Genomic DNA, 27,173 nt, shown 5'->3' with positions numbered 1-27,173 from the left:
ACCAGTAATACATTTTCTTTAATGATATAATCAATGTTTAGCTTCAAAATCCTGAAAACAGATATCTCAACTTTTTAAATATGTCTTAAGATACCAGAGTTAAACATGAGTTCTGTGTTTTTAACAGACATTTATTTTGTTAAGAAAATGTTCTTTGTTGGTCAAAGGATACAAAATTTCAGGTAGAGAGGAAAAAATAGTTCAAGATATTTACTATACAATGTGGAGATGGTAGTTAATGATTTATTATAACTTGCAAGTTGCTAAGAAAGTAGATTTTAGGTTTTTCAAACCCCCCAAAATAGGTGAGGTAATATATATTATTTAACTTCAATTTAGCCTTCCCACAGTGTGTAAATATATCAAAACTTCATATTATATGCTATAAGCATATGCAATTTTTATTTTTCAATTAAAAAATAAGTTTATAAAGTGTCAAGCGGTTAGCACGGCATGGCATCCACCAGCTGGGTGTACACACATGCATACCCTCTCATTATAAGATAAAAATGTTGATAGGGTTTTCCACCTCATAAGTATAAAATAAAACTGTCTGAGAGAACAATTGGAAAGTATGATGAGAAGCAAAAATGTACAGTTAAAAATCTCAAGTTGCTTTTTTAAAGTACACTTTAATACAAATGGAAACACATAGTAAGTAACCGGGGACCCCTCACTAAAAGCTCTGCCCAGCCAGGCCTGTTTCTTAAGAAATGTAAGGAGTTGGGCTCATTTTAAAACATATTATTTTCCTTGGGGAGTTACTTTGATTCTCTAAACCCACAGTACTCTCTGTTGTTGTGAAAACAAAATAATAAAGGGAGTAATAAAGAATTTAAAATGTAGTGGTGCTGAGACCAAAACCCAGCAGAGACTGGACAGCTCTTCCATAATCTTTCATGCATGGTATTTAGAAAGAGCTGTTGTGGGCCAGGTGAACCTCTGAAGTCTGGTAAGATGTTCCTCCTCCTCTAGCTGGAGGCCTCTTGCTTGTCCATTTCAAGTGTTCTTAATCTTTCCTATTTTTCTGGCCCAAGCCCCATCTCTGTTTTTGAGGTCAAATCACCACATAGTGAGTAGAACTCTAAGCACATATCAGAAGCAAGCATTTTTAAATTCTATTTACCTTTTGCCAGAGGAACTTGTAATATACATGCATGGAGGGGAGGTCAGTTTTACATTTTTTTTCTCATCAGTATTCTTACACATAACTTTCTTCATGTCATGCATTTTATAGCTTTAACTTTGCTCTTTCTTTGCCTTTAACTGAGTGCCATATTGATATATTTATGCTTAATGGGCTTAAACAAAGGCTAACTGAAAGGGATGCAATTCCAGATACTGATGAAATTTCATAAGTGATACCCATAATTTAAAGTATGAATTTAAAAATATTTAACATAGATGATGCATATTCAAGAAGAAATGTATTAGGAAAATAAAAATAAAGAACTTCCACTAGCCTTACTGAAATTATGTGATTCACTTAATTAATTTGATAATTACTTATTAATTTAAGTTTTGCAAAAATATGATCAATTGTTAAAATGCTTGATTATTAAGTGGAAAAACTATCATGTGCTGTTCAATAGCTTTACCCTATTGGCAGAAAGTCTCTTCCAACTCAGAAGGCAATTGGAGAAGTTAGAGGAACAATCTACCAAAATGACATATGAAGGTGACCCTATCCCACTGCAAAGAATGCACCTGCTAGAAAGAGTGACCTTCTTGATCTACAACCTTTTCAAGAAGTAAGTGAAGTGCTATTAGTTTCCTCAGTTCTGTGAAGTTATAAGGACACCCTGCCTGAGGCTTCGGTTTCCAGTGAAGGAGTGGCAGGAAATATGGAATAGTGGGCCTTAGGAAGAAGCCAATAGAGCCCCTAGAAAGTTTCAGAAACACGTTTCTACTCTTCACTATTTATTCATCAATACTTTTCTCCCCTGTGGACTCAGTTTGTCATGAACTAAGCTATATCACCCACTCAGCTCAGTTTTCACATTTTAAAAATGATTTTGAGGTTTTTTTTTTTTTTCTTCAGTGCATATCCAAGAAGTGAGGGATGGAGAATATTTTTGTGTTTATAAGCTCACTAAAGAAAAAAAATACCGGTATGCTCCTAATTATAGTATGATAATTTGTAAATGTGCATACTAATGTTCAGTCCATGAATATTCAGTGGCATGAAATTAACTATGTTTGATATAGGATAAAATGGACCTTTATTAATGATTTAAATATAATAATTAAGAATTACTTGCTGTTGTTAATTAGGACAATCTTTAAGCATTGCCTATCTTGTGGTAATTATTTATGAGAAGTTGTTGGAATGGTTTGAATTTAATGGGATTTTTAAGGCCTCCTAGATGTAGCATATTTGGACTGAGAGGATACGCACAGGAAAGCAACCTGTCCTTCTGTGGTTTGCATTCTGTCAATATTGTCAATGTTTTCAAATGGTGTGCTTTATTTCCTTTTCATCTAGTTCATTTGTGGTTGAGCGACAGCCGTGCATGCCAACCCACCCTCAGAGGCCGATGGTACTTAAAACCCTCATTCAGTTCACTGTAAAACTAAGGTAGGCAGAACACATTCTATCATTTCTTTTTTCAGGGAGCCATCGCCACTATGTAACCAAGGCTAGTTTCTCTTATGTTACCTTACATGCAACTTTTTTGAGTACCCGCTGTGTACCCAGCACTGAGCTTTGGTAAATTCCTGCAGAAATGTTGGGATGAAAGCTTTGCTTGTCCAGAGCATGACGATTTTACCTATTTTACTATTTACCTGCCCAGGGTAATGTATTATTCAGCATACACCAAATGAAGCAATATGCAATTATTTTCCAAATGTTAAGTGGCTGATGTTGGCATTAGTAACATGGAAAACTAGAAAGGAACTTTTATAGTTTGAAAACATGTATAAACACATATATTACATATAACTGGGGATAATGCAAGTTTTATTTGTATGTATATGCCATAAATGTATTTATTTCTTAAAACATAAAAAAAGGCTTTTAACACTTTTAAATTTTATCTTGGTTTCTTTACTGATGTCTCTTTTCAGACTACTAATAAAATTGCCAGAACTAAACTATCAGGTAAAGGTTAAAGCATCAATTGACAAGTAAGTTTTCTAATTTCATTTCAAAATGTAACAATGTCAGAGTTTTTTTTTTAAATGAATTCTCTTATTTTAAACAACAATTTTGAGCTTTTAAATTTCTCTAAACACATATTAATGTACTTTAAATAGTTGACTTGGAAGTTTAAACATTTAATAGAGCCCAATAAAGAATTATTTTGCTATAAAGACTTAAAATGAAATTCTATGTACTATCCTTTTAAGAATACTAGCATGTTTTGAATAGATCTATTAAACAGTCCATTTTAAAGAATCTTCTTGGTTTTACAGGAATGTTTCAACTCTAAGGTAAGATATTTACTTTGTAGAATTTTTTTTCACATCTCATAAATATATTTTACCTGAGACCATGTAAATCACTAAAATTTCCTTTCTAGCAATCGAAGATTTGTCCTTTGTGGAACTCATGTCAAAGCCATGTCCATTGAAGAATCTTCCAATGGGAGTCTCTCAGTAGAATTTAGACATTTGGTAAGTTTGGCAGTACAATTACATGGGGTGTTTTTTTGTTTGTTTTGGTTTGGTTTTTTGTCCTCACAAATTAGACACATCTTTAGTAATAGGCATTAAGGTTCAGTGTATTTTATTAAGTGCTTCTTAGGTGAGATTAAGGACCACATGGAGAAATAAAACATGCCACATGGAAGAATTCAAACAGTAGGAAGATCACTGAACCTTGTCTCAGACAGCCTGAGTTCTCAACAGTGGTGATACGTAGGACATGAGTATTTATAGTAGTTTCTCAGTGTCTTTGGATGATAATGACAAAGATACTCTGTGTTAAAACAGGTAGGCATTCCTGATTTCATTTTTAAAATCTCCTCAGGAAGCAATATCCAGTAACACTGTGTGTGGCTAAAAGCACTTACATTTTAGAAGAATGGCTTGAGACAACAGGTTGTTCTCTGGGTACAGCAGTTATGAGGTTTGTCTTGGCATGTCTAGAAAGCTCCAACTTAGCCTCATCCTGTTGCTTCTTGTTTTTACCACTTCCTTTTGACCTAGAGTTCTCTTCCTGTCTTCTTTCTAATTCTTTGCAGAGTTTCTTAGATTCCCAAAGGCCCTATTTTTTTTTTCTTGCCAGAAACAGGTTGCTCCTCTGGTTTATTAACATCCAGCGAGGATCTCACCTGAATGTTGTGGCTCCACTGAATCAGTCTCAGGAGATCTACTTTCTGAAAGATAAAATTTAGGTTAACATAAAGATATTTGCATACACAAGTTTAAACTGGTGTTTGTTTTTGGTGTTACTTTCTGTAGAATCTAAGCAGCTAAGTCAGGTTCCAGTGAGTTGGAGAACACTTCTAGAAGTCAAAACTGTGGCCAAAAAAATGATGATAGTGAGTCTGACTGACTGGGTATGCAACTGATGGTATTTCTCCAACTAAACACTGTTGTTTTCTTTTACAAAGCAACCAAAGGAAATGAAGTCCAGTGCTGGAAGTAAAGGAAATGAGGTAGGAAATATTTCCTCCTACAGAATTTTTCTAAGAAATGAACTTATATCTTATTTTTATAAAGCTTTAAAAGCCTTAATATTATGTAAAATCAAATCCATGTTTCTCTGATTATAAACATAAAGCATTATAATTGCAGACAATATGGGATTTTTTTTGAAAGGAGAAAATAAAAATAGCAGATCATAACACTCTCCAAAGAAAACAACTATTAATATTTTGGTACATATCATTCCGGTGTTTGTGTGTATATTACTGTGCAAATATATCACATACATGGTTTCATAGCCTTTTATTTTTTTCTTGTCTCTGGGTTTATTTGTACAAACAGCACGGAGGACACTAGTCCTCATAGACAAAGGCTCAGGGGTCAAACCAGTACTTCTGTCCTCACATTTGTAGAGACTTTTATTGTGGAGTCTTCACAAGGACCTGGGCACCCTTGGGAGCAGGAGCCAGACCCAGAGCCAGAGTTGATACTGGAGCTGGAGTTGCAGCCTGATTCTTGGCTTGGGCTTGGGTTTTGGCCTTTAACCAGCAGAGCCTACCACCCCAGGCCATGGGGGCATGAGCACGCTTCCTGTGGTTGGGAAGGGCAAGTAAGGCAAGGCGAGCAAGCTTGCAGCTGGCATCCTTTGGCATCTTGGGCTTTACCAGGGCCTTGAGAGCCTGGGCACATGCACTCATGGCCGTGACGCTGTTTGTCTGCATCTCTTTCAGGCCTTTCTTTTGTGCTTCTTGACAAAATACATATTTCTCAGGTACTTGGGGTCTACCCCCTTAAGAGACTTATACCTTTCTTATCGGAGTTTCTTGATGCCATTTCTGTGCCATTTTTTGGATTGGTTGTGTATGGTGTGGTTCTTGGACTTGGCCATGTCTGCACCGTGAGCTCCTGGAGCAGTTGATATGGGAAGAGGAAGAGAAAGTTCTCAGTGCAGCCCGGGGAATGTTTCATAGCCTTTTATTTGACATAGCAGTATATGGTAAACAGCTTTCCATGACTTGAAATACTCTTGGAAACATGATTTAAATTGGTTGCAATCACATTGCATTTTATGGGTGTGCCATAATTTTAGTCAGTCCTCCATTATGGCAGAATATCTTAGAATCATTTGTTTTCCCTCAGATGTGAGGTAAAGCTCAAAAGTCATGATATATTATGTAAAAACTCACAGGTGAAAAACAATCCTATTACTTTGTGGTATTTATCACCTTGCTCTCATATTTCACGAGATAAATGGAATAAAGGCGGAAAACACTGTAGTCCAAGTACTTACATTCAAGTTTGTAGATGACAGAGCAGTCACATCCTGAACTGGAAGGGGTACCCTGGAGTCATCTGCCGAGTTGGCCAAGAAACTAGGGCCTTGTACCTATGCCTGTGTATTTGGAAGTAGGAAACTTGCATTTGAATCCAGGCTCTGGCAGTGACTGAAAATGTGATCTTTGAAAAATGATCTGGTAGAGAAATATTGCATTTTTTTTTTCCTCTAAGAGATCAGGAGAGTAGCCCCTAGGGTTCCCTGCTCAGATACTGCATATGTAAGACCACCTACATGATGCGGTTATACAGCAGTGAGGGTTATTTCTGGGGCAGTTTGTACAGATCCAATCTCCTGGTTTTATAGTCACAGCTCCTGTGAGAAAGACCTTTGAATTATTTGGGAGAAAAGCACTTCATAAATCCAGCATCTGATGACATCCAATCTATCACACTCCCACAAAACCATAAAGATCCATCACAAAAGGTTTAATGCTCCACCATTTTCCCTCTAAGAATTCTTCATTCCCTTAATTGTGTCTTAAAAATCACTTCCCAAATATTGCAACCCCACCACAGATGAGCTTAGTCTTCCTCCTGAGTAGAATCAGTGCTTAAGACAGAGCCCCAAGCAGGTCTCTAACAATACAGATACCACATGAGCAGACTTCCAAGTTTGAAGATATTCTAGTGAAACAAATAATAATAGACATTCCTCCCACCTTATTCAAACCCATAAATTTTATCTAAACCTCCTAATTAAACATTAGCACATTATAAATAAAAGTCCATTTCACACACCTCACTGAATTTTGACCAAAGTTTTAACATTTCGTTCAACTTGACATCCCTGAATATTTATTATTCACAAATAGACTAAGACAATTATTCTGAATTTTTCTTAAGCAAAACAAATCCAAATGGAATGTCTAAATAGCTCAACTCTTGCAGTACATTGTCCTATTCATGAATGTAAAATCAAAATCTTTTCTTGGATTTCCCTAGAGATGGAAATCTAAGTAAGTCATTTTCTATTAGAGAAAAACTAACTACTGCCTTAGTAACACTGTCTACTTATATTGCTTTAAATTTATTTCCTCTTATTTTTTGATTAATATCAAAATCGTACAGTTGTAAAATGATTTTGCTTCTTCATTTTTTATTTTTTCAGATTTGCTAAAGCAGTGTCATTGTGTTTTAAAACTATTCTTTGAGCTCCCCCTATTGATAGCATTTTAGTATGACTCCAAGGTACATTTAAAATAAGTCACAGGCTTGAACATTGTTTTATGTGCTGTAGGAATAGATGATTCGTCATAGAATGTGTGATAGAAATGAACTAGCACCAGGGACTTGAGTGGTCATCAGAGATGGCCAAAGGAAAAAATAGGGGAGGAGCTGGAATAAAGTGGGGTTCATAAAGCCATTGGATCAGGGATTGTGGGAACAAATTTCAGGAAAACAAGAAGTTAGGATATCATAACCTAATTTTCAAGTTTCAAAAAATTGCTATTGCTAATCTGTGAGCACCACAGCAGGAGCACAGAGCCTGCTAAGAATTCATTTAACACATCTTCCATAGCATTTCCTGCATACTAGGAACTAAGAGTGTCCCTAATGTTGACTTATGTAACTCTTCAGCAATACCGTGAATTAGGTACCATTAGTCTGACATTGATTACAGTTATAGAAACAGAGGCACACAGTAGTCAAGGTTACTCAACATTACTCAGGGTGATCAGTTGACTCAAGATGACAGGGGCCATTAGTAACAGGGCCAAAATTCAAGCCATGGCAGTCTGTCCCTCCTGTCCCTCCCTTGACTCCTTCTTTGGCCTTTCCCACCCCATCTGTCTCACCATATGTCTACCTTTTTTCCCCACCAGTTTAGAAATCAGAACTGCTGCATAATATAACCTTTGCCAGGTTTAGAAAAAAGTTCATTGTTTAGGAAATGTTGTTAATGGCTCTGTTTATTTGGATTTCCATCGGGACCTCAGTGGGGTAGTTGAGACAGCACCAGAGTTGGGCTCTGCCTCTTCCCAGAAGTCTGACTTTGAGCAAGTCACTTACCCCCTCTCTGTCCCCATTTCCTTTTCTTCAGAACAGGGCTAAGATTACCTTATACTTCTTAGGGGTTTTGTAAAGACCAGGTAAAATGGCAGATGTTTGCTGTGGTTTTGAATGATCTGCCCTCCCTGCTGCTTAAGACGCTACCCCTCCCCAAGAGAGAGCTGGGCTCTAAAAGGTGGTACTTCGGACAGCTGCTGATCTTCATTTTCCTCTGATCACCTGCCAACGTCCTTGGCTGGAGACCTGGTCCCTTTCAAGGATCTCAGGGCACTTCCCTCTTCTGGCTCCGAGAGCCCAAAATTTCAGACCATTGTTTCTGTGTGCTTCTTTTATGAAATTTCGTGTCTGAACTTCCCTTCGTGCTCCCGCCCCGGGCCCCACCACACACACACCCACACTTTGGGTTCTTCAGTTCTGCTCTTCTGGTGTAAAAGCTCAGACTGGCTACTTAAATGATTGAGAACATACCAAGATGTGAGACACTTCCCCTGGGTCACCATTCCAAACCTTATAATGTTCCCAGAAGATTCAGAAAGACCAAAGAGATGCCTCAGGACGCACCTGTGGGTTGAGATGGGGGAGCTCTGGAACCCTCACCTTTGCTTCTCTTGGGGCAATTTTATTATTTTATGCGTTATTTTACAGATGGGAACCTGGATGGAACTTTACTTTCAAGCATACATTCCAAGATTCAAAAAGCATTTGAGACCCCTTGGTTTAGACAGTCTCTGAAACCCCTTTGACTAAGAGTCTACAGTCAGCACAGGATAGAGTTTTAGATTGTTATAATGGATTTAATTTTAAGAATTTGCTTCAGGATTTCCCAGCACGCCTATCGCAAAATCAAAGTGAGCTATCACCACCTTTTCTCCCACCATTGTTTTCTCCTGGGAAGAGTTACAGTGAAGAAATAGTACCATCACCTAGCAAAGGACCAGACTTTGAAGCCATTAGTCTATCTTATAAAATAAACATTCCCAGCAAATATCCTTTTCCCCCCAGAGGTCCTTATCACAGAGGGAGCGGCTAGAGAGTGGTTGCTGAAATGTGAAAACTGTTTGAATAGGGAAGCTGGGATTGCAGTCTCTCCAGTTTTCTCTTTGTCAGTGGGCTTTAACTGATAAATGACAGTTTTAGCCACAGACGGAGGTGTTAGGTGATTTTGTTCATGTGGTGGAAAGTCATGAAGCACAAAGAAGCTATTAGTAAAGCCTGGGTGACTTGAGTTTCATTTAACAAAATAGCCAAACAGATGTTCTTTCAAGGTTCAGTGTTCTCAAACACAGAGACACAACTCACCCCAACCAGCCCAAGCATTTCACAGGGAGCTGAATTCTCTTAACTAATTGAAGGAGTTGCAACACTTTAAGACAGAAATTGGTACTAGAATAACACTAAAAAAAAAACTTAACCTTTTTAGAGTACAACATCATCCTTACAAAACCATGATTTTACAGGCTGAGCATAGAAGTTATTTTCCAATCATTTCTTGTGATTTTATGATTATAATTTCTCTCTCATGTGATCGTATCACTTTTTCCCCCTTTCTTGTTGTTTTCCTGCGTCTATCTCAGTGTCTAGCACATACTAGGTGCTCAATAAATATTTGATAAATGGATTTGATAAATGGATATTAATTGTTTTCTATACCACATAGCCCCATGTGCAACATTATATAGATTATGGCTCGTTAAGAAAAGAGTAAGGCATTTTTCTTAGTGGAGATTTTCTTTTAAATGTTTGTTTATACATTCTAGGTTTCCAGGGTGACAGTGAACAGAGAAATAAAAAAGAATACAGTGAAATCTAGGCATAGCTGTCATCAGATTGTGTATTTTCCCCAGGTAGAGCCCAGGTCAAGTCGTTGAGCCAATTTTTTACTTTCTTAGTAGATTGTGCAATGGGTATTTTTCTGTAGAAGTACTATATAGTCGATTCAGTAATAATATTTAGTACCATATAATAGAATTATCATAAATACAGATATTTCAAATCTATAATCATCTCAGATGATCCAAATGGCTTTTAATATAGACATTAGTGGGTACAACTTATGCATGATATTTCCCAATCTGTAAGGGATAGACCTGGGAATGTGAAATGTAATAGTGTCTTTGGCTTGGACTGCACTGAGAAGATGATGAAAATTATGATTGATGGCCATGGAAGCTTTGAAAATTAACAAGGCTTCCTTTTATTTTGTCTAGTCATATGTGTTGAATGTCAGCTTCTTTGCTGGATTTTATTCTAAATGTGCATCAAAATTATATCAGGGGGAGGGGTTCAGGTAAACATAGAAATTAGTCTGAATCACTGAGAAAAACTCTCATTGTCCACATTTTAGTTCAATAAGGTGACTGTAAAGCATGAAGTCTTTCCCAAAAGTCAATAGACAGCCCTGAGTGTCTTTGCTGTCTGTGGAAGCCTGAGGTCTCACACACCTCAAGACCCTGATGTTGGGAAGGGGAACGCACAGGTGTCATGACTCAAAGAGCTGAGGAAATTACCCACCATGGATGATCTCATGTATATTTAATCACACAAATTAGACTGCAGAGGCTAGAATGAGGAACCTTATCATTCTGTTTTTCCTACTCTCACTCTCAGTACAAAACGTCTTGACTCTAATCACCATAATGTGTGTGGGGAATTTCTCCCCACCAATAACTCCGTTTCCTGCAGATACCAAGTGGGTGTCCTAGGTTTTACATAACTCTGACACTGTCTGCCTGGAGATCATGTCAATTTCACAGGTTAAGGGCTCAATTCCACAAGAATACCCCCTACTTAGACACTAATTGCAAGTCCCAGGCTGTGACTGTACTTCTGACCAATAGGCAATAAATGGGTTCCCAAGACTCCCTCCTCAGATTCAGTTAATTTGCTAGGGAACTCAAGAACTCAGGGAAACACTCATACTTGCCATTTTGTTATAAAGGATATTACAAAGGATTCAGATGAATAGTTGGATAGAAGGCATGAGTAGACAAGGTCTGTGGGGAGGACACAGAGCATCATGCCCTCTCCAGCCTTGCCACCCTCCAAGGACATCCACATGTTCAGCAATCCAGAAGCAATTCAGATTGGAATCTTGTCCTTTGAGGTTTTTCAGGAGGTTTCATTAAGTAGGCACGATTGATTACATCATTGTCATGGTCGATTAACAGCCTTCAGCCCCTTACCACCTCAGAGGTTAGGGAGTGGGGCTGAAGGTTCCAATACTCTAATCACATGGTTGGTTCCCCTGGCATCCAACTCCCATGCTGGGTATATCCAGGAGCTCCCAAGAGATACTTCATCAGAAGAAAAGAAACTGCTATCACTCCGGAAAATCCCAAAGGATTTAGAAGCTCTGAATCAGATACTCAGGAAATTATGAGGTCTATTTCAGGAATCAGAATCAAAGACCAACTATTAGAACAAAAAATTCTTCTAGCGCCCCTATCTACAAAGGTCTTAGAAACTCTGTCCCAGGAACTAGAGCAGAGACTAACTATACATTTCATATGATATCACAATATTATGAGACCTCACACACACACACAAAAAGGTTTCCTTTGGTCCTCCTCCAGCTGAAGGGGGGTGAAGGTAAAATGCTTCCCTAGAGTTCAGTACCCCAGCATTCTCTGCTCCCCAAACCTCAAGTCTACCATGAGGGACTGAAGGGCTTTCTCCCTAGGTCTACTTTGCCCAGCACAGATGGTACCACCAATACAAACTTTCAAAGCAAAAGGAGAAGCCTAGAAGCCACCCTTGTTGTGTGAGTCTCTTCACACAAGTGGAAGAGCAGGCAATGAGCAATGGTGAAGAAAGACCATGCCCTACCCATGCTGCCATACTCCAGTGGAACTCTGAAGAGCTAAAACTGGCCAATTAGGTTATGTGAAGGCTGTGTCAAGGTGAGAGGTTAGACCTCATTTTAATAGTTTGTTAACTTGATTTATAATGGCTAAATATTTAAACATATGGTATTGGGTCTCCATCTGTGTACTTGCCTGAAGCCTCTCTAATATTGTGCACCTGTCCACCACCCATCAGTGAACATAAAATGGAAGTTGTGGATTCCTCAGGTGTCTCAGTGCTTTGCATGGTGTAGGCAACCCTTCCCATAGGGTAGGGAGGTTTTTCTATTATTTAAAAATGTGGCCAGGCACATGGGGTGTGCCTGTAATCCCGTCTACTCTGGAAGCTGAAGCAGGAGAATCACCAGTTTGAGACCCTGTCTCAAAATTTGAAAAAAGTGTTGGGGATATAGCTCAGTGGTAGAGTGCTGCTGGGTTCAATCCCTAGTACTGGAAAAAAGAAAAGAAAGAAATGGTACTTTTGTTGTTTTGTTTTGTTGTTGTTCAACTTGGTGCCTAAACACAAACCAGCTACTTTATTTCATGTTCAATTAAAGAAAGAAATTTATTTCAATGTTGTGTGGGGAGGAGGAAGGGAAGGATATTGGTATGTTGATATACTAATATAACAACATAACAATATGTTTTAAGGGATTTTTTTCAAGCAGAGTTGTCGTTATACATAACTTTCTACTTACCCAGTAGGAAAAAAAGCGATTCCACTGTACTCAGTCTAACTATCTGCAGGCAATAAAGTGTACCACATGATCTGGCCTGAGGGAGAGGAGAGTTTTTCATTCTGTACTTACTATTCAATAACAAACCCTAAGGTTAACATTCTCATTATCAATAAAGTTCTCTGCCGTAACTGTTACTTATATCATCTTTCACTGTCACTTATATTTGACTAGTTTATTATTTCAAAGTTAATCTAAGTGAATCTTGACTTGTTATGGATGCATATTCAGTATTAGCACCCTCTTTCTTCCAAGGTGACCCTGCCACCTCCAACTCCACCCTGACTTTTTTCAGATAATTTCACTTTTGTTCACATGTTCCAGGGCTTATTTTTAAATTGTTTAAGCTTTCTATCTCAAACTTTCCCACATCCCTTTTGAAAAACTAAGTACAATGTAGATACATCTTATCAAGAATAATTGCTTCCCCAATTCCACCCAAACATCTTGATAAAATGCAGAATCTGATTCACTAAGCCTGGGCCAGAGGTCCTGTTTTTCTAACTAGTTTTTAGATAGTGACAATGCTACTGGCCCTGGGCATAGAAAAGTTCTGTAAGATTTTCATCAGGGAAAAACTCTGATTTCTCCCCCACACCTTCCTATCCAAACCCCCCTCAGAGGTGGTAGTGGGGTTTTTTTGTTTGTTTGTTTGGTGTTTTTTGTTTGTTTGTTTGTTTAGTTGTAATTGGAAACAATACCTTTATTTCATTTTTTTTTTTTATGTGGTGCTGAGGACCAAACCCAGAGCCTTGCACATGCTAGGCTAGTGCTCTACTGCTGAGCCACAACCCCAGCCCAAAGGTGTTCATTTTTGAGCTGTAAATATCATGCATGCTAATTCTGATATTTCTTGATTTTTAAAAAAATTCCCATTTTTAACTCCTGAATTATTTCTATAAAAGAATAAGCCATAATTCTGAGAACTCTAAATATGTATTAATTTCTCCCCATCTCCACGATATTTTTATATAACATATTTTGGTTTCATTAATATGTCCAGTGTTTACATAACTACAATATATAAAAAAGCGTTAATGACTGAGTCATGTAGCCTGCAATGATTATAGTTCTACTTTTATATTGCTTCTAATTCTCTCTGGATTTAATAGTTGCCTCAGGTTTTTTATTTGAGTAATTTTATGTACCTGTCATTAATGTAGCCCCAAACTTTCCATCAGAACTAGGCAACTCCTCAGAGTACAAACATGTCAATCTTGTATCGTTTTATTTTTCGTGGCTATATTCTCTTGGACCCTCATATCTTCTTGCTCCAGTCCTGGCTGGTTGCCCTCTAACTCTGTTGTACAGCTGTAGATAGTTTGGGTGTTTGGGGGGGTGGGGGTTGGTGTGTGTGTGTGTGTGTGTGTGTTGTTGTTGTTGTTGTTGTTGTTAAATTTCCTTTCATGGCTATCCTAAGGAGACTACTATCATCCCCTTTCTCATGATGGAATTTTTTTTCCTTAGTTTACTGTAATTTTTATTAGAGAAGTTACTCTCCCAGTAGCTTCCAGAGAAAAGGTAGTTGGGAACAAAGTTTCTTGAGGACTTGCTTCCTAAAAAAGCTTTTTACACTCACACTTACCAGATAGCTTGGCTGGATATAGAATTCTGCGCTAGAAATAATTTTCTCTCAGAATTTTTAAAACACTTTCACTGCCTTCTGCTCCCCTAGCATTCTGATTCTTTAACTGGTCTGTACTCCCTTTAGAGTTTTCCTTTTATCAATGGTTTTTCTGAAATTTTACAACAATGCGGTGCTAGACATTCCTGGGACTCTTCCAATTTAAATATTCATTTTCTTTTGAGTTGAGAAATTTTATTATATTATTTATTTGTAACAGAATATGGAGATCATGTCAAAACATATAAAAACAATAAAATGAAAACCCATCAACTAGCTTTTAAAAGTCGAGCTTTGCAAATGTAGGTAACGAGCTGGTGCTCCTCTGTGGCCCTTTGCCTCTCTTCCCCACCAAGCTCCAATGCAGAGGTAGCCATTGTCTTCAGTTTTGGTGTTTATTATTCCCAAGAATGTTTTTAAACTGAACTACAAATGAATATGTCCCTAAATACTTTGTATTGTTCTTTACTGTAATTATGACAACTTAATATATAGTAACTGCAATTTGCTTTTCTTGCTCAACAGTTCAGAGACCCCTTCCCTCAGCTGATTCATGTTGTGCTAGATCATTCAATTCAGCTTTTTACTCCACAAATATGCACAACATATTTAGCCATTCCATTGATGAACAACTTTTAGCATTGTAAACAATTCTACTATAAGCATTCTGCAATTAACATTCCTCTACATGCCTTTTTTGATCTGAGTACAAGAAATTCTTTGAGTTATGTACATGTGACAAGAATTGATATGTGTAGGTAATGTCTATCTTGCATTTTGTTAGATATTGAGAAATTGCCCTCCAAAGCGATTGCACTAATTTCCATACATAGTGTATAATAATTACCATTTGGCTGTGTTTTTTATATTTACTCCACTCCACTTTCTCTGGAACTTCTGTTTGTGTTGGAGTTCATATATTAAGACTTTATGGGCTGTGGTTGTGGCTCAGTGGTAGTGCTCAACTAGTGCGTGTGAGGCTGTGTGTTCGATCCTCAGCACCACAAAAAAATAAATAAATAAAATAAAGGTATGTGTCCAACTACAACTAAAAAATAAATGTTAAAAAAAAATCACTTCAAGACTTTATTATCTTTTCTATCCTGTTTTTCATTTTTCCATTTTTTTATTTTACTTTCTTTTCCCTTCTAATTCTTCTACTATCTTCATTTTTCTTACATTTTAAATTATTTGTTATTATTTTCTGAATGTACCTTTTAATAGTTTCCTATTCTTGCTTCACTGACATTTGTTACATAATTTTATAAAGCAGTTTAAGAAACTTATCATGAAAATTTTCAAATATACATAAAAATATAAAATACAATTAACTCCCATTTACGTAACATCTAGTTTTAGCAATAATTGACATTTTGGCTATCTTGTTTCATCTGTTTTTTTCCTATACACAAACATTTTTTATATGTCTTTAAATTCCAAGTAATATAGCTTCTTACTCATTGATATTTCAGCAGAAAGTATCAGCAGTATATAAAGTTCTTAAACACAGTACCCTTATCACAATATAGTAATAATAATAATAATAATTCCTTAAAATTATTCCTTGATCAGACCTTGCTTGTTCAAATTTCTCCATTGTGTCAAGAAAAGGCCTTCTTATGATTAGTTCTTGCAAAGTAGTATCCAGGCAATATCTACCCATTACAATTGTTTGATTTGCCATTTATTTGTTGAAACTGAGCCAAGTATTCATTTTTATTATAGTTTGTCTTTTTAAAAATATATATTTTTAGTTGTATATGGACACAATACCTTTATTTTATTGATTGATTGATTTTTATGTGGTGCTGAGGATCAAACCCAGTGCCTCACACATGCTAGGCAAGTGCTCTACCACTGAGCTACAACCCCAGCCCCCATAACTCTTATCTTTTTCATTATCTTCTGAGTTTTTAAAAAATTTTTCATCTGTTTTTCATGTGACAGTCTTTGTCAAATGTCTGATGATTGTTAGCTTGCTGTTTAAAATTAAGGGCACTAAAAGGCTGCCTGAAAGTTCTATGTGCATTTGGGGAACTGTAGACTTTAGAGTGAATATAGGGTCCTGGTTGTTTCATGGCAGAGGGACCCCCCAAAGGGCCGTACGGATAAGTTATTTTTTCTTGGTCTGATCCACTTTAAAATATGTCCTTCCTAGAGGCTTTAAGCCTCACCCTGAGCAGTCCAGATATCAGAGAAGTAGGCAAGAGCTTCACCATGAACTTTCATAGAATCATCCTCTTTTGGGGCATGGTACCTCACCCCTGTCCACAGCTTGGCCTGACTGCAGAGCCTCTCCTGATTGTTCTGCTCCATAAGGTAAACCCAGGCTGGAGAGGGATGGAGGCCTCATCACATGGCCTGGGGCTCTTCACTCACTTCCTATTCTGCCTCTTCTATCTGCAGCCTCAGCAGCCAGTGCTTCCAACCCCAGGGTTCTTACTTCCACCCTCACTCCTTATTCTCCTACTTCTCACTGGGGGATCCAAATTATGATTTTGCTTTACTAGAAAGTGAATAAAACTCTAACTCTTATTTTAGCAGAGCAAACAGAGAATAGCACACATATCTCACCTAGCATGTTTAACCCAGAAGAAAATCTTGCTTTCTTTTGAAACAAATTCATTAGAACACTAGAAGTTGCTTCTCTATACACACACACACACACACACACACACACATTTTTATTAATATTTGGTAAATCAAAAGAACTAATTTAAAAAAATTAAAATAAAGAACAACTTGTCTGTATTTCAACTGATGAAAATATGCTTGGATTTTAAAAGCCAGAAATTATGTTGTTTTGGAGACTTAAAATCATTCTGTTTGTAGAAATGAAGATTTCTCAAACTCTGCATATAACTTTTAAAACAATAAGAGAGAATGTTCAACAATAGAAAATGTTTGGGGAAGTTTACTTTGAAGTTTATTTACTTTTTAGAAATAGGTCTAATATTAGTAGGTATGCCTTTGTAAGATAATGTATTTGTTTCTCCCTAAGGGCTGTCACATGGTGACTGAGGAGCTTCATTCCATAACCTTTGAGACACAGATCTGCCTCTATGGCCTGACCATCGATTTGGAGGTAGGTGTTTCAAGAAATATCTACTATTTACTAGTAATATTTGCAGTAATTGTTCAGCATTGTAGGTGAAAGCTCTATCTTTTCTAGGTTTTAGTAGTTCCCTTTTATTTTTGTTTTACTTTAGAAAAGCAATATGTCAAATGTTCACTAAATAGTTAACATGTTATTCTGTTCTGATATGCAGATGCTAACACACAATAAGGGGAAAGAGGGAAGAACAGAAGTTCATTGGATTAGACAAAGGGCAATGAAGGAAAGGGAGGGGTAATAGGAATAGGAAAGATAGTGACATTGGACAAAAAGTTCCTATGTTTATATACGAATACACTACAGTGAAATTCCACATCATGTACAACCACAAGAATGGGATCCAACTTATTCTAAGTTATACTCCATGTATGTATAATATGTCAAAATGTACTCTTCTGTCATGTATATCTAAAAAGAACAAATAATTTTTTTAAAAAATGCTATCCTGGTTAAATATAAATGACAAAGTTTCATAGGATTATGAATTTTAATATGTGTTGAATAATTTGTTGCCTACGTTGCATTTTTGCTTGTTTGTTTTCTGGGATTTTTCTGAGTCACAAATACCAAGTGGAAAGCATAAAACAAAGTCCGTGTCCTTGGACCATGTCATGTGGTGATATATTTTTTTTAATTTTATATAAAAATGTCTTAGAAGGAAGATTTATCTAACACAGTAAACAAGAAAAACAATAAAACATTGGCAATACATTGCTTTTGATCGATCCTCTTCTAACAGTGACCATAGAATCCAAAGACACAATTAATAAAACTTTGGGTATTAAATTGAATGTGGTTGACTATGAGCCCCTTGAAGGCAGGACACAGCCTTGCTTGTACACCTTAGTCAGTGCACCATACCTAGCACATGGTAGATGCTCAATATTTGTTGAATAAAATGAGCAAATTAGTACATGAATGAACAAGCACAGTTTCACACATCCTGATATGATCAGGTTGGTGGAGTGTATTGTAAGAGAATTCTGCCTTTGCTCTTTTATTTAATGAATGCAAACACATTTGTAAATCTTCCACAGGCTCCTTCCTCTTCTCTTTCCCTAAACCTGTTTCCATGAACTATTAATTTCCTCAACTGAGTATTTTACTGCCCATAGGAATATGATGTCTGTCATTAGGAAGGGATTGCTGTAAATTGATTAGTCTCTCTGGCTAGTCTGTGAAAGCCTGCTCATTCCATAAGGTAGAAAATCACTTTACCAATAGAACTAAATTCAGTTCTGCAGCAGTAGGCAGGCAGCTCCAGCTCTTATTATACCTTACCTCTCAACCTTGTGCAATAAAATCTCCCACACCTAGTACTGATGATAATAAGGTGTTAGATGGTAATTTGAATCTACTGATTCACCAGAGGTAAATTTAAATTCAGATTTTAAAATGCAACAAGAAAGAGGACAGGTGCTAAATCAATAGAATTTCTAATTAGTTGCAGTTGTAGAAGTGACATGAGAAAGTTTAGATATTTATAGGATGTCAAGGAAGATGTTAGGAAAGCTGCCTAAGCACTCTGAAAGGACTCCTGCTCTTCCTGCATCCCTGGCTCATACATGCTCAAAAGTTCTGCCAAATAGAGAGCCTACATCCTGGGAACAAATTTCTACCCCTCACACTTCAGATAGAGCCCTAATATCCAGAATATACAAAGAACTCAAAAAATTAAACAATAAGATAACAAACAACCCAATCAACAAATGGGCCAAGGACCTGAACAGACACTTCTCAGAGGAGGACATACAATCAATCAACAAGCACATGAAAAAATGCTCACCATCTCTAGCAGTCAGAGAAATGCAAATTAAAACCACCCTAAGATACCATCTCACTCCAGTAAGAGTGGCAGCCATTATGAAGTCAAACAACAATAAGTGTTGACGAGGATGTGGGGAAAAGGGTATACTTGTACACTGCTGGTGGGACTGCAAATTGGTGAGGCCAATTTGGAAAGCAGTATGGAGATTCCTGGGAAAGCTGGGAATGGAGCCACCATTTGACCCAGCTATCACCCTTCTCGGACTATTCCCTGAGGATCTTAAAAGAGCGTACTATAGGGATACTGCCACATCAATGATCATAGCAGCACAATTCACAATAGGTAGACTGTGGAACCAACCTAGATGCCCTTCAATAGATGAATGGAAAAAAAAAATGTGGCATCTATACACAATGGAGTATTACGCAGCACTAAAAAATGACAAAATCATAGAATTTGCAGGGAAATGGATGGCATTAGTACAGATTATGCTAAGCGAAGCTAGCCAATCCTTAAAAAACAAATGCCAAATGTCTTCTTTGATATAAAGAGAGCAACTAAGAACAGAACAGGGAGGAAGAGCATGAGGAAAAGATTAACATTAAATAGAGACAAGTGGGGGGAGAGAAAGGGAGAGAGAAGGGAAAGCATATGGAAATGGTAGTGAGACCCTCAATGTAACACAAAATTACATATAAGAGGTTGTGAGGGGAAAGGGGGGGGAAGGGAGAGAATTGAACAACAGCAGATGAGGTAAAGAGGGAAGATGGGAGGGGNNNGAGGGGAGGGGAGGGGGGATAGTAGGGGATAGGAAAGGCAGCAGAATACAACAGTCACTAATATGGCATTATGTAAAAATTGTGAATGTGTAACTGATGTGATTCTGCAATTTGTATTTGGGGTAAAAATGGGAGTTCATAACTCACTTGAATCAAATGTATGAAAGATGATATGTCATGAGCTTTGTAATGTTTTGAACAATCAATAAAAAAAAAAGTTCTGCTGCCTTCAGGGGTCATGTTAGTGATCCGCCAACATGAGCATCGGAATTGGGAGAGTGGGGTGGACTAGATGGGTCTTTGGAGGATCAAGTGTAAGATCAATGTAATGTAGGACCACCTGTAATACTTTTTTTTTTTAAAACCAGACCAGCTCGTTACCTGTGGTGATGATTTCCAATGTCAGCCAGTTACCTAACGCGTGGGCATCCATCATTTGGTACAATGTGTCAACCAATGATTCCCAGGTAGCTTTTCCACTCCTTTTGCCTCTTTTCATTCTATTTGATTTGTTTTATTGTCAACAAAGCCCATCTGTCTAAAAGTGGTGTATTTGTTTATGTGCATGCATGCACATGTGTCCACAAAGGCAGGTGTTTGTGAGTTGCTCATTTATAGTTTCATAGTTCCTTTCATTTCATATTTAAAGTAATATATGCTGATGTACTTGAACCCTGAGAGAGTTCTGGCTAGCAAAAATGACAGACAGGTATTGGTCACTTCTGAGAGGCTGGTCTTCTCCCAACAACATGCATCACGGAGTTCAAAAGCCATCCTACAGCTTTGTTAACTAGACTGTAGGGAAGCTCCTTTGCCTTAGAATTTTACAACCTACTGCTGTCAGAATTTGTTATCTCATCTCCTTAGCGTCTTCTGGCCCCACCTTTTACCTACAGTCGCTTCTATGAAGTTAGAGAATTGGTTTCCAAATAAGTCCCTAGAATATTCATCAATCTAGCCTAACTATCCTCTGACAGCACAAATTTTTGAGTCCATTTTATAGAGATTTTATCCCTCCCAGGCTTAAGCTGGGTTTTAGTGCCATCTGGTGGTTATAGGCGCCACTATAGACTCAAGAAAACCAAGGAGGCATTGGCACAAAAGATGAGTTAGCACTTCCCCTGCGCCCCTCTCACTAAACCTCAGTGTGTTGTCTGGAAACCACCAAGATCTACAGAAAACAGGTCAAATGTAAATAACAACATTTCTTCTTAATTCAAAGCAAATGTTCCCTCCAAAGGAATCGATTTGTTCACAATAGATCCCAGCAATAAGAACAAAGCCACAATAGGTTCGCTGTAAGTGTTCTTCACCTTCAACCCAATGTTCCTAATATGGAGAATTCTTCAGCCCTATTCCTCCTGAGCCTTGGGTGCGCTATCATCTGAGACAGATGGACTGCCCGGAGGAAGGCTGCAGAGAGTTCCATATGCATGGCTTCAACTCTAGTGAGTTCTGGTCCCTTCCTCTGAAGAGAAGGGACCAGAACTCACTAGAGCCTTCCCCTCTAGGAGTTCATTTCTTCCAACTCCAGGGCATAGGAGGAGAGATGGGATAACTCTTGTCCTCTAGCCTCACAGCACAGCAACACATTCGGTTCGCTTAGAGGCTTCTGTTTGAAAGCCACCTCAGTCATCCCACCAACTCTCCCAGATTACATCGGTTCAGCCTGAGAATCTGGAGACTGAGGGCGAGTATAGCTCCTCCAACAAAGTCACAGCCTGCTTACAAACCCAGCTGAACAATTAAATTGGATTTCTTAATTCTAGCCTGCTAGGAAACCTAAACTCTTACACTTTTATTTTATTATATTCTGGCTCTCTGTCCATTTTTTCAGGTGCAAGGAAACTGCCTTCCTAGAAACTCTTTCTCTTCCTTCCCCATCCTCCTATCCCCCTTTCTTGTTGGATATTGTATCTTCTTCCATTACCACCTCCTAGAGTCTCTTGGATCTTTTCCTTGCTTCCCAGTTTAGCTCATGTTCACCTATGACCTCCTCCAGGTGCACTACAGTTCTCAATTCTTCCCCTTCTCCTCTTCTTGGAAAACCTGCCTTTCACACCTATCTGCTTTCCCATAATCTGGGATGAGGTCTTATGTTCTATTGTTGACCCAGTTTGGGGCACAAACAACCTCATCACTAGTTGATCATCGAGAATATTCTCCTATCTAGAGCAAAATAAGAAAAGACTACTATACTATCCATAAAACAGGAGTCTGAGGTTAATCATGAGCTCCACATTGTAGGATTACTTTCCTTGTCCTGAGACTTCTGGTGTTTCTTGTACTTTGGGATGACTGGTCTTGTCAAAGTATAACTTGTGCCTACTCATGATGAGCCAACTTAAAAACATGATATAAAATATTTCATTTAAGATTATTTTAAAAAGAGTATCTGTCCAATTATTTGTTGGAACAGTGTTAAACACTTGTCTAATATGATTGATAGTTGAAAGTCCAGGGAAAATTAAGAGATACCAAATGATTCAGGAAAGATGAAACTCTTGTATAATGTTACACAAAAAGCCCTTTAGGAAAAAACAAGATCACTCTTTAAAAAAAAAAAAAAAAAGAACAAAGGAAAATTTCATTCTGTATTGTTAACTTAGTTGACCTAGAGTTCAAATCAGGAATTCCATATATTGAATTACAATGTGTTCAGTGTAATTAACAACTATAATCATCATAACAACTCTATTTCAGAACTTGGTTTTCTTTAATAATCCTCCATCTGCCACTTTGAGTCAACTCCTGGAAGTGATGAGCTGGCAGTTTTCATCATATGTCGGTCGTGGCCTTAATTCAGATCAACTCAATATGCTGGCAGAGAAGCTTACAGGTGAGAACTGGTAGAGACAGATGCTTTGCCTTTTTTTTTTTTTTTTTTTTGGCACTTGAGCATTTTAAAGAACCAGAATGATATTACTACCACTACTACTACTAATGATTATTACAGTTTATTGAGTGTCTACTATATTGCCAGGCACAAGTGCTGTATTATCTTTAATTCCCACAAAAGTTCTTCAAGGCCCATATTATTCTATTCATTATATTGATGAGGATGCCAAAGTTCAGAGGAGAGGTCAAGTGACTGATACACTCCAAGGCTAGTACATACAGTCAAGTCTTAGGTAGGGAAGGGCCAGTTCAAAAGCCTTTCCTTTCCATTTTACATACCAGTTTCCAAGTGTTATTAAGCCATTTCTACTGAAGATGATGTGAAGCCTTAATGATGCCTTGATCTTTCATGTTAATATCTCAACTGACATTAACCAACTGGAAAATGACTGATTCCCTCACAAGAACAGGAAACTTTAATAGAAAATTTGAAACACCTAGTAATAATTTAATTCTGCATATTGAGAAAGTTTCGGCTTTGCCTGAGATTTCTAAAGTTGGCAAAATAGCTTCACTGGTATTACATGTACTGATTATAGTCTAAGCTTTGTCTAAAAGAATTTTAAAAGATATCTGCACTTTGACAAGTCAAGAATGAACACATTTATACCAAAAAAAAGAGTTCAAATTGGATCTGTATGACTTTCTAGTTGAAGAAGGGCCCAAAATGCACAGATATAGCAGCAAATTTAAGTATGACATGTGAAGCAGGATTGTTACCATTTGCATCTATTATCTTATCAATAGATATTTAAATAAGTCAGGACTTTGGGAAATAGTACAAAATTTATTTAATGCAAATATCTTTTTGTATCCTTTAAGAATTATTTAATTCTTAAACAGCAATAGTAGGCATTCAATAAATATTTGTTAATGAGTAAATAATATTTTTATGTAGTACAGACAGCAACCATATCCTTTCAGTTCTTTATCAAATTATCTGTAAGTATAATTTCCTTAAAAATTCAGGTAGAAAGTGGTATCCTTTCACTGCTCTGGATCAAAACAACTGATGCTTGCCTGTTGCCTCATGGATTTCTAGACAGTTCTTTTCCATCTTAATAAGCTAGATTTCTGATAATATGGCCACCTCTAATTTATATAAATTTATTTCATAAAGTTCATTCACTGGCACTAGGCTGCTCTTCCTGTCCTCTCTCTGAGCCACGTTCATGTCCACCACGCCTTGACCTACGTTATTTTCACTTCCTAGAGTGGCTTCCTTCCTTCCCTCTGGTCCATTCATGGAGATGCTTAAACTTATTGTTAGCTCCTCCATCAAAAATCTTTTTTCCTCAATGATGAATTTCTTAGGAGCGAGGGAGATATATTTGTACCATACCTAACTGTAAAGTGTAAACCCATTGCAGGTGTGAAGAAATGTTGAGAGGGAGGGAAAAACATCTAAATTGAGCACAAAATTGAAGAGTTTCATTGTTTGATTTTTTAAAAATCATTTTTTCTTCATTTTAGTCCAATCTAACTACAGTGATGGTCACCTCACCTGGGCCAAGTTCTGCAAGGTACAAACTGGGGATGGGGGGAATATCATTTAGATACTTTTTTTTTTTTTAAAGTAATGCTTCTCTCTAAGCCTCCATAAAACCTGGGGATTTGAAGATTTGCTAGATATGATTTTTTTTAAGGAAGTGTTGTCCAGTTTAAAGAAAATATTTATTGGAAAATGAGAACCTGAATTATTATTTCATTGTCACTGTACTGTTTCAATAATCATTGTCCTAATATGCTTATTTATTTTAATAGGAACACTTACCTGGTAAATCATTTACCTTTTGGACATGGCTCGAAGCCATACTGGACCTGATTAAGAAACACATTCTTCCTCTTTGGATTGATGGGTGAGCTATGGGCTATATTGTCCATATGAGTTAAGTTCTTTTTTCTATTCTTACTGATTTTGTTTCCATTTCTTTCTCTTTCAAGCATGTTTTGTGCCACATAAATAAAAATTCTTGTAATTTCTTACCATCTTCAGAGAGTATTAATATGCATATCTGAATATGAGTATCTCAGGTACAATTGACTTTTGATTATGCATAAAACAAACTTTAGGGCTGGGGTTGTGGTTCAGTGGTAGAGCACTCGCCTAGCACATGTGAGGCCCTGGGTTCGATCCTCAGCACCACATAAAAATAAATAAATAAAATAAAGGTATTGTGTCCAACTACAATTGAAAAAATAAATGTTAAAAAAAACAAACTTTAGGTCTATTCTTTATGAATAAAATAAATGCAAATGCAATAATGATCAGTTGAAACTATGCATTCTTCTGTTTTCAGGTATGTCATGGGCTTCGTTAGCAAAGAAAAGGAACGGCTCCTGCTCAAGGACAAAATGCCTGGGACCTTTTTATTAAGATTCAGTGAAAGCCATCTTGGAGGAATAACTTTCACCTGGGTGGACCACTCTGAAAACGGTATGTACTCACTACAGTTGATTCACGTGAATTTAGTGTTCTTGAGTTTGGTTATTGGCATTTCAGTTCTCAGAAGTTCATGGTGTATTGCTCTGTTTATCAAATGTCAGTTTGAACGTTGGTTGGTGCAGTTGTCCCAGAACAAGATACCATGAATTCTGAAAGCCTGTATGGTCACACTCTACCACATGTACAAACTGTACTGTCCCAACTGCAGAAGGCGTGGTGTGTATTTCAACCATGAAGATAATGTGAGCAGGAGGAACCGTCACAAAGAACATCTGCAGTAAACTGAATATTCCTCTGATCTCTGGTTTTTCAGGAGAAGTACGATTTCACTCTGTAGAACCCTACAACAAAGGCCGGTTGTCTGCCCTGCCATTTGCTGACATCCTTCGAGACTACAAGGTTATTATGGCTGAAAACATTCCAGAAAACCCTCTGAAGTACCTGTATCCTGACATTCCCAAAGACAAAGCCTTTGGTAAACACTACAGCTCCCAGCCATGCGAAGGTAAGGTTCTTTCTGTTTATTTCTTCTTATAATTTTGGAAAATAACGTCATATTAGAACAAAGTAAATGAAGTTCCTCATCTTTGTTTATTTTGATCTTTGCAAGATCTAAGGGGCATGTGGAGAGCAAAGCCTTAGAAATGAAGTGGTATTTCAGTGATTACTGAAGAGAGTCTGCTAGACTGTCTGACATTAGCAGAGTAGTAACTAGTATCTGCAACCAGACTCTATCCTTGCCGCAGGGCTTCTCACAGCCTCTCCTAAGGGTTTCTCCTTCATAAAATAGGAATGATACTAACTTCCCTTCTCTGACAGGAAAAGGAAAAGAAGAGGAGGTAATGATTAAAAGCTTTTAAAAGTAAGGCAAGCCAGGTGTGATGGTGCGTACCTATAATCCCAGAGGCTCAGGAGGCTGAGGCAGGAGGATGGCAAGTTCAAAGCCAGTCTTAGTAATTTAATGAGGCCTCACACAACTTAGCGACAGTCTTAGTAATTTAATGAGGCCTCACACAACTTAGCGAGACCCTGTCTCAAAATAAAACATAAAAAGGGCTGGGGATGTGGCTCAGTGGTAAAATACCCATGGGTTCAATCTCTGGTACAAAAAAAAAAAAAAAAGTAAGGCAAGTCTTTTGCAGAGGAACCCAAGGGCTTATACATTTTATATTTTTCACCTTACTATAATCTTACAACACAGAGAGTGTTTGTATGCCAGCAAGGGAACACGGGGTCTGTGCTTCATCCCTGCTCTCTTAACCTACTGTTTCAGGCATAGCTTAAGGGCCTAGAATAGTACCTGGCCAAAACAGAGATTCAGTAAATATTTATGGAATACATGAAAGAAAATTCACTGTTAGCTATATAATTATAAGGCAAGTTCACCACTCTGCTTCTTTAATGAAAGTACAGTTGGTCCTCTGTTGCCATAGTTTCTGCATCTGCAGCCAAGGATCAAAATTGTATTTTAAGATTTCATCTGTGCTGAACATATACAGACCTTTTCTTGTCATTATTTCCTAAACAATAAAGTATAACAATTATTTAACATCAGAGCATTCAATCTGCTATATGGGAAGATGTGTGTAGGTAATATACCTATGTCATACAATTTTACATAAAAAAGAACATGCGCATCCAAGGTTTTTGATGTCTTCTGGGATTTCTGGGACCAATCCTCCACAGATACCAAGGGATGACTGCATATATAACCTGTAAAAATCTTAGCCGGGTGCAGTGGCACACGCCTGTAATCTGAGGCAGGAAGATCTTGAGTTCAAACCCAGCCTCGGCAACTTAGTGAGGGCCCTAAGCAACTCAGAGAGACCCTGTCTCTAATAAAAAATTTAAAAGGGGAAAATCTTCAGCAATAGTAACAAAATCTCTGCACATTGTCTTGTAACTTCCTGACACCTGACTTCATTTTCTCTGAAACAAACAACAACCGAAAAAGAAAAAAAAAAAAAAAACATACAAAAGAAAACAAAACCTCCCCCCGCCAAAAAAAAAAAAAAAAAAAACT

General features: G+C 37.5%; 1 protein-coding gene across 1 annotated transcript in view; it reads left to right on the top strand.

Moving 5' to 3' along the window:
• Stat4 (signal transducer and activator of transcription 4) overlaps positions 1 to 27,173 on the top strand; it is a 95,651-nt gene that overhangs the window by 66,031 nt on the left and 2,447 nt on the right. Inside the window, exons 9-21 of the mRNA XM_048808198.1 lie at positions 1,593 to 1,751; positions 2,486 to 2,578; positions 3,070 to 3,129; positions 3,418 to 3,435; positions 3,525 to 3,618; positions 4,560 to 4,604; positions 17,146 to 17,229; positions 20,175 to 20,273; positions 22,510 to 22,645; positions 24,178 to 24,227; positions 24,469 to 24,563; positions 25,005 to 25,141; positions 25,464 to 25,655. Coding sequence (XP_048664155.1) covers positions 1,593 to 1,751; positions 2,486 to 2,578; positions 3,070 to 3,129; positions 3,418 to 3,435; positions 3,525 to 3,618; positions 4,560 to 4,604; positions 17,146 to 17,229; positions 20,175 to 20,273; positions 22,510 to 22,645; positions 24,178 to 24,227; positions 24,469 to 24,563; positions 25,005 to 25,141; positions 25,464 to 25,655 — 1,262 coding nt within the window. The remainder of the gene's footprint in view (positions 1 to 1,592; positions 1,752 to 2,485; positions 2,579 to 3,069; positions 3,130 to 3,417; positions 3,436 to 3,524; positions 3,619 to 4,559; positions 4,605 to 17,145; positions 17,230 to 20,174; positions 20,274 to 22,509; positions 22,646 to 24,177; positions 24,228 to 24,468; positions 24,564 to 25,004; positions 25,142 to 25,463; positions 25,656 to 27,173) is intronic.

The sequence above is a fragment of the Marmota marmota genome, unplaced genomic scaffold (genome assembly GCF_001458135.2).
Source record: "Marmota marmota marmota unplaced genomic scaffold, marMar, whole genome shotgun sequence".
Lineage (NCBI taxonomy): Eukaryota > Metazoa > Chordata > Mammalia > Rodentia > Sciuridae > Marmota > Marmota marmota.
This window is presented reverse-complemented; position numbering and strand designations above follow the sequence as displayed.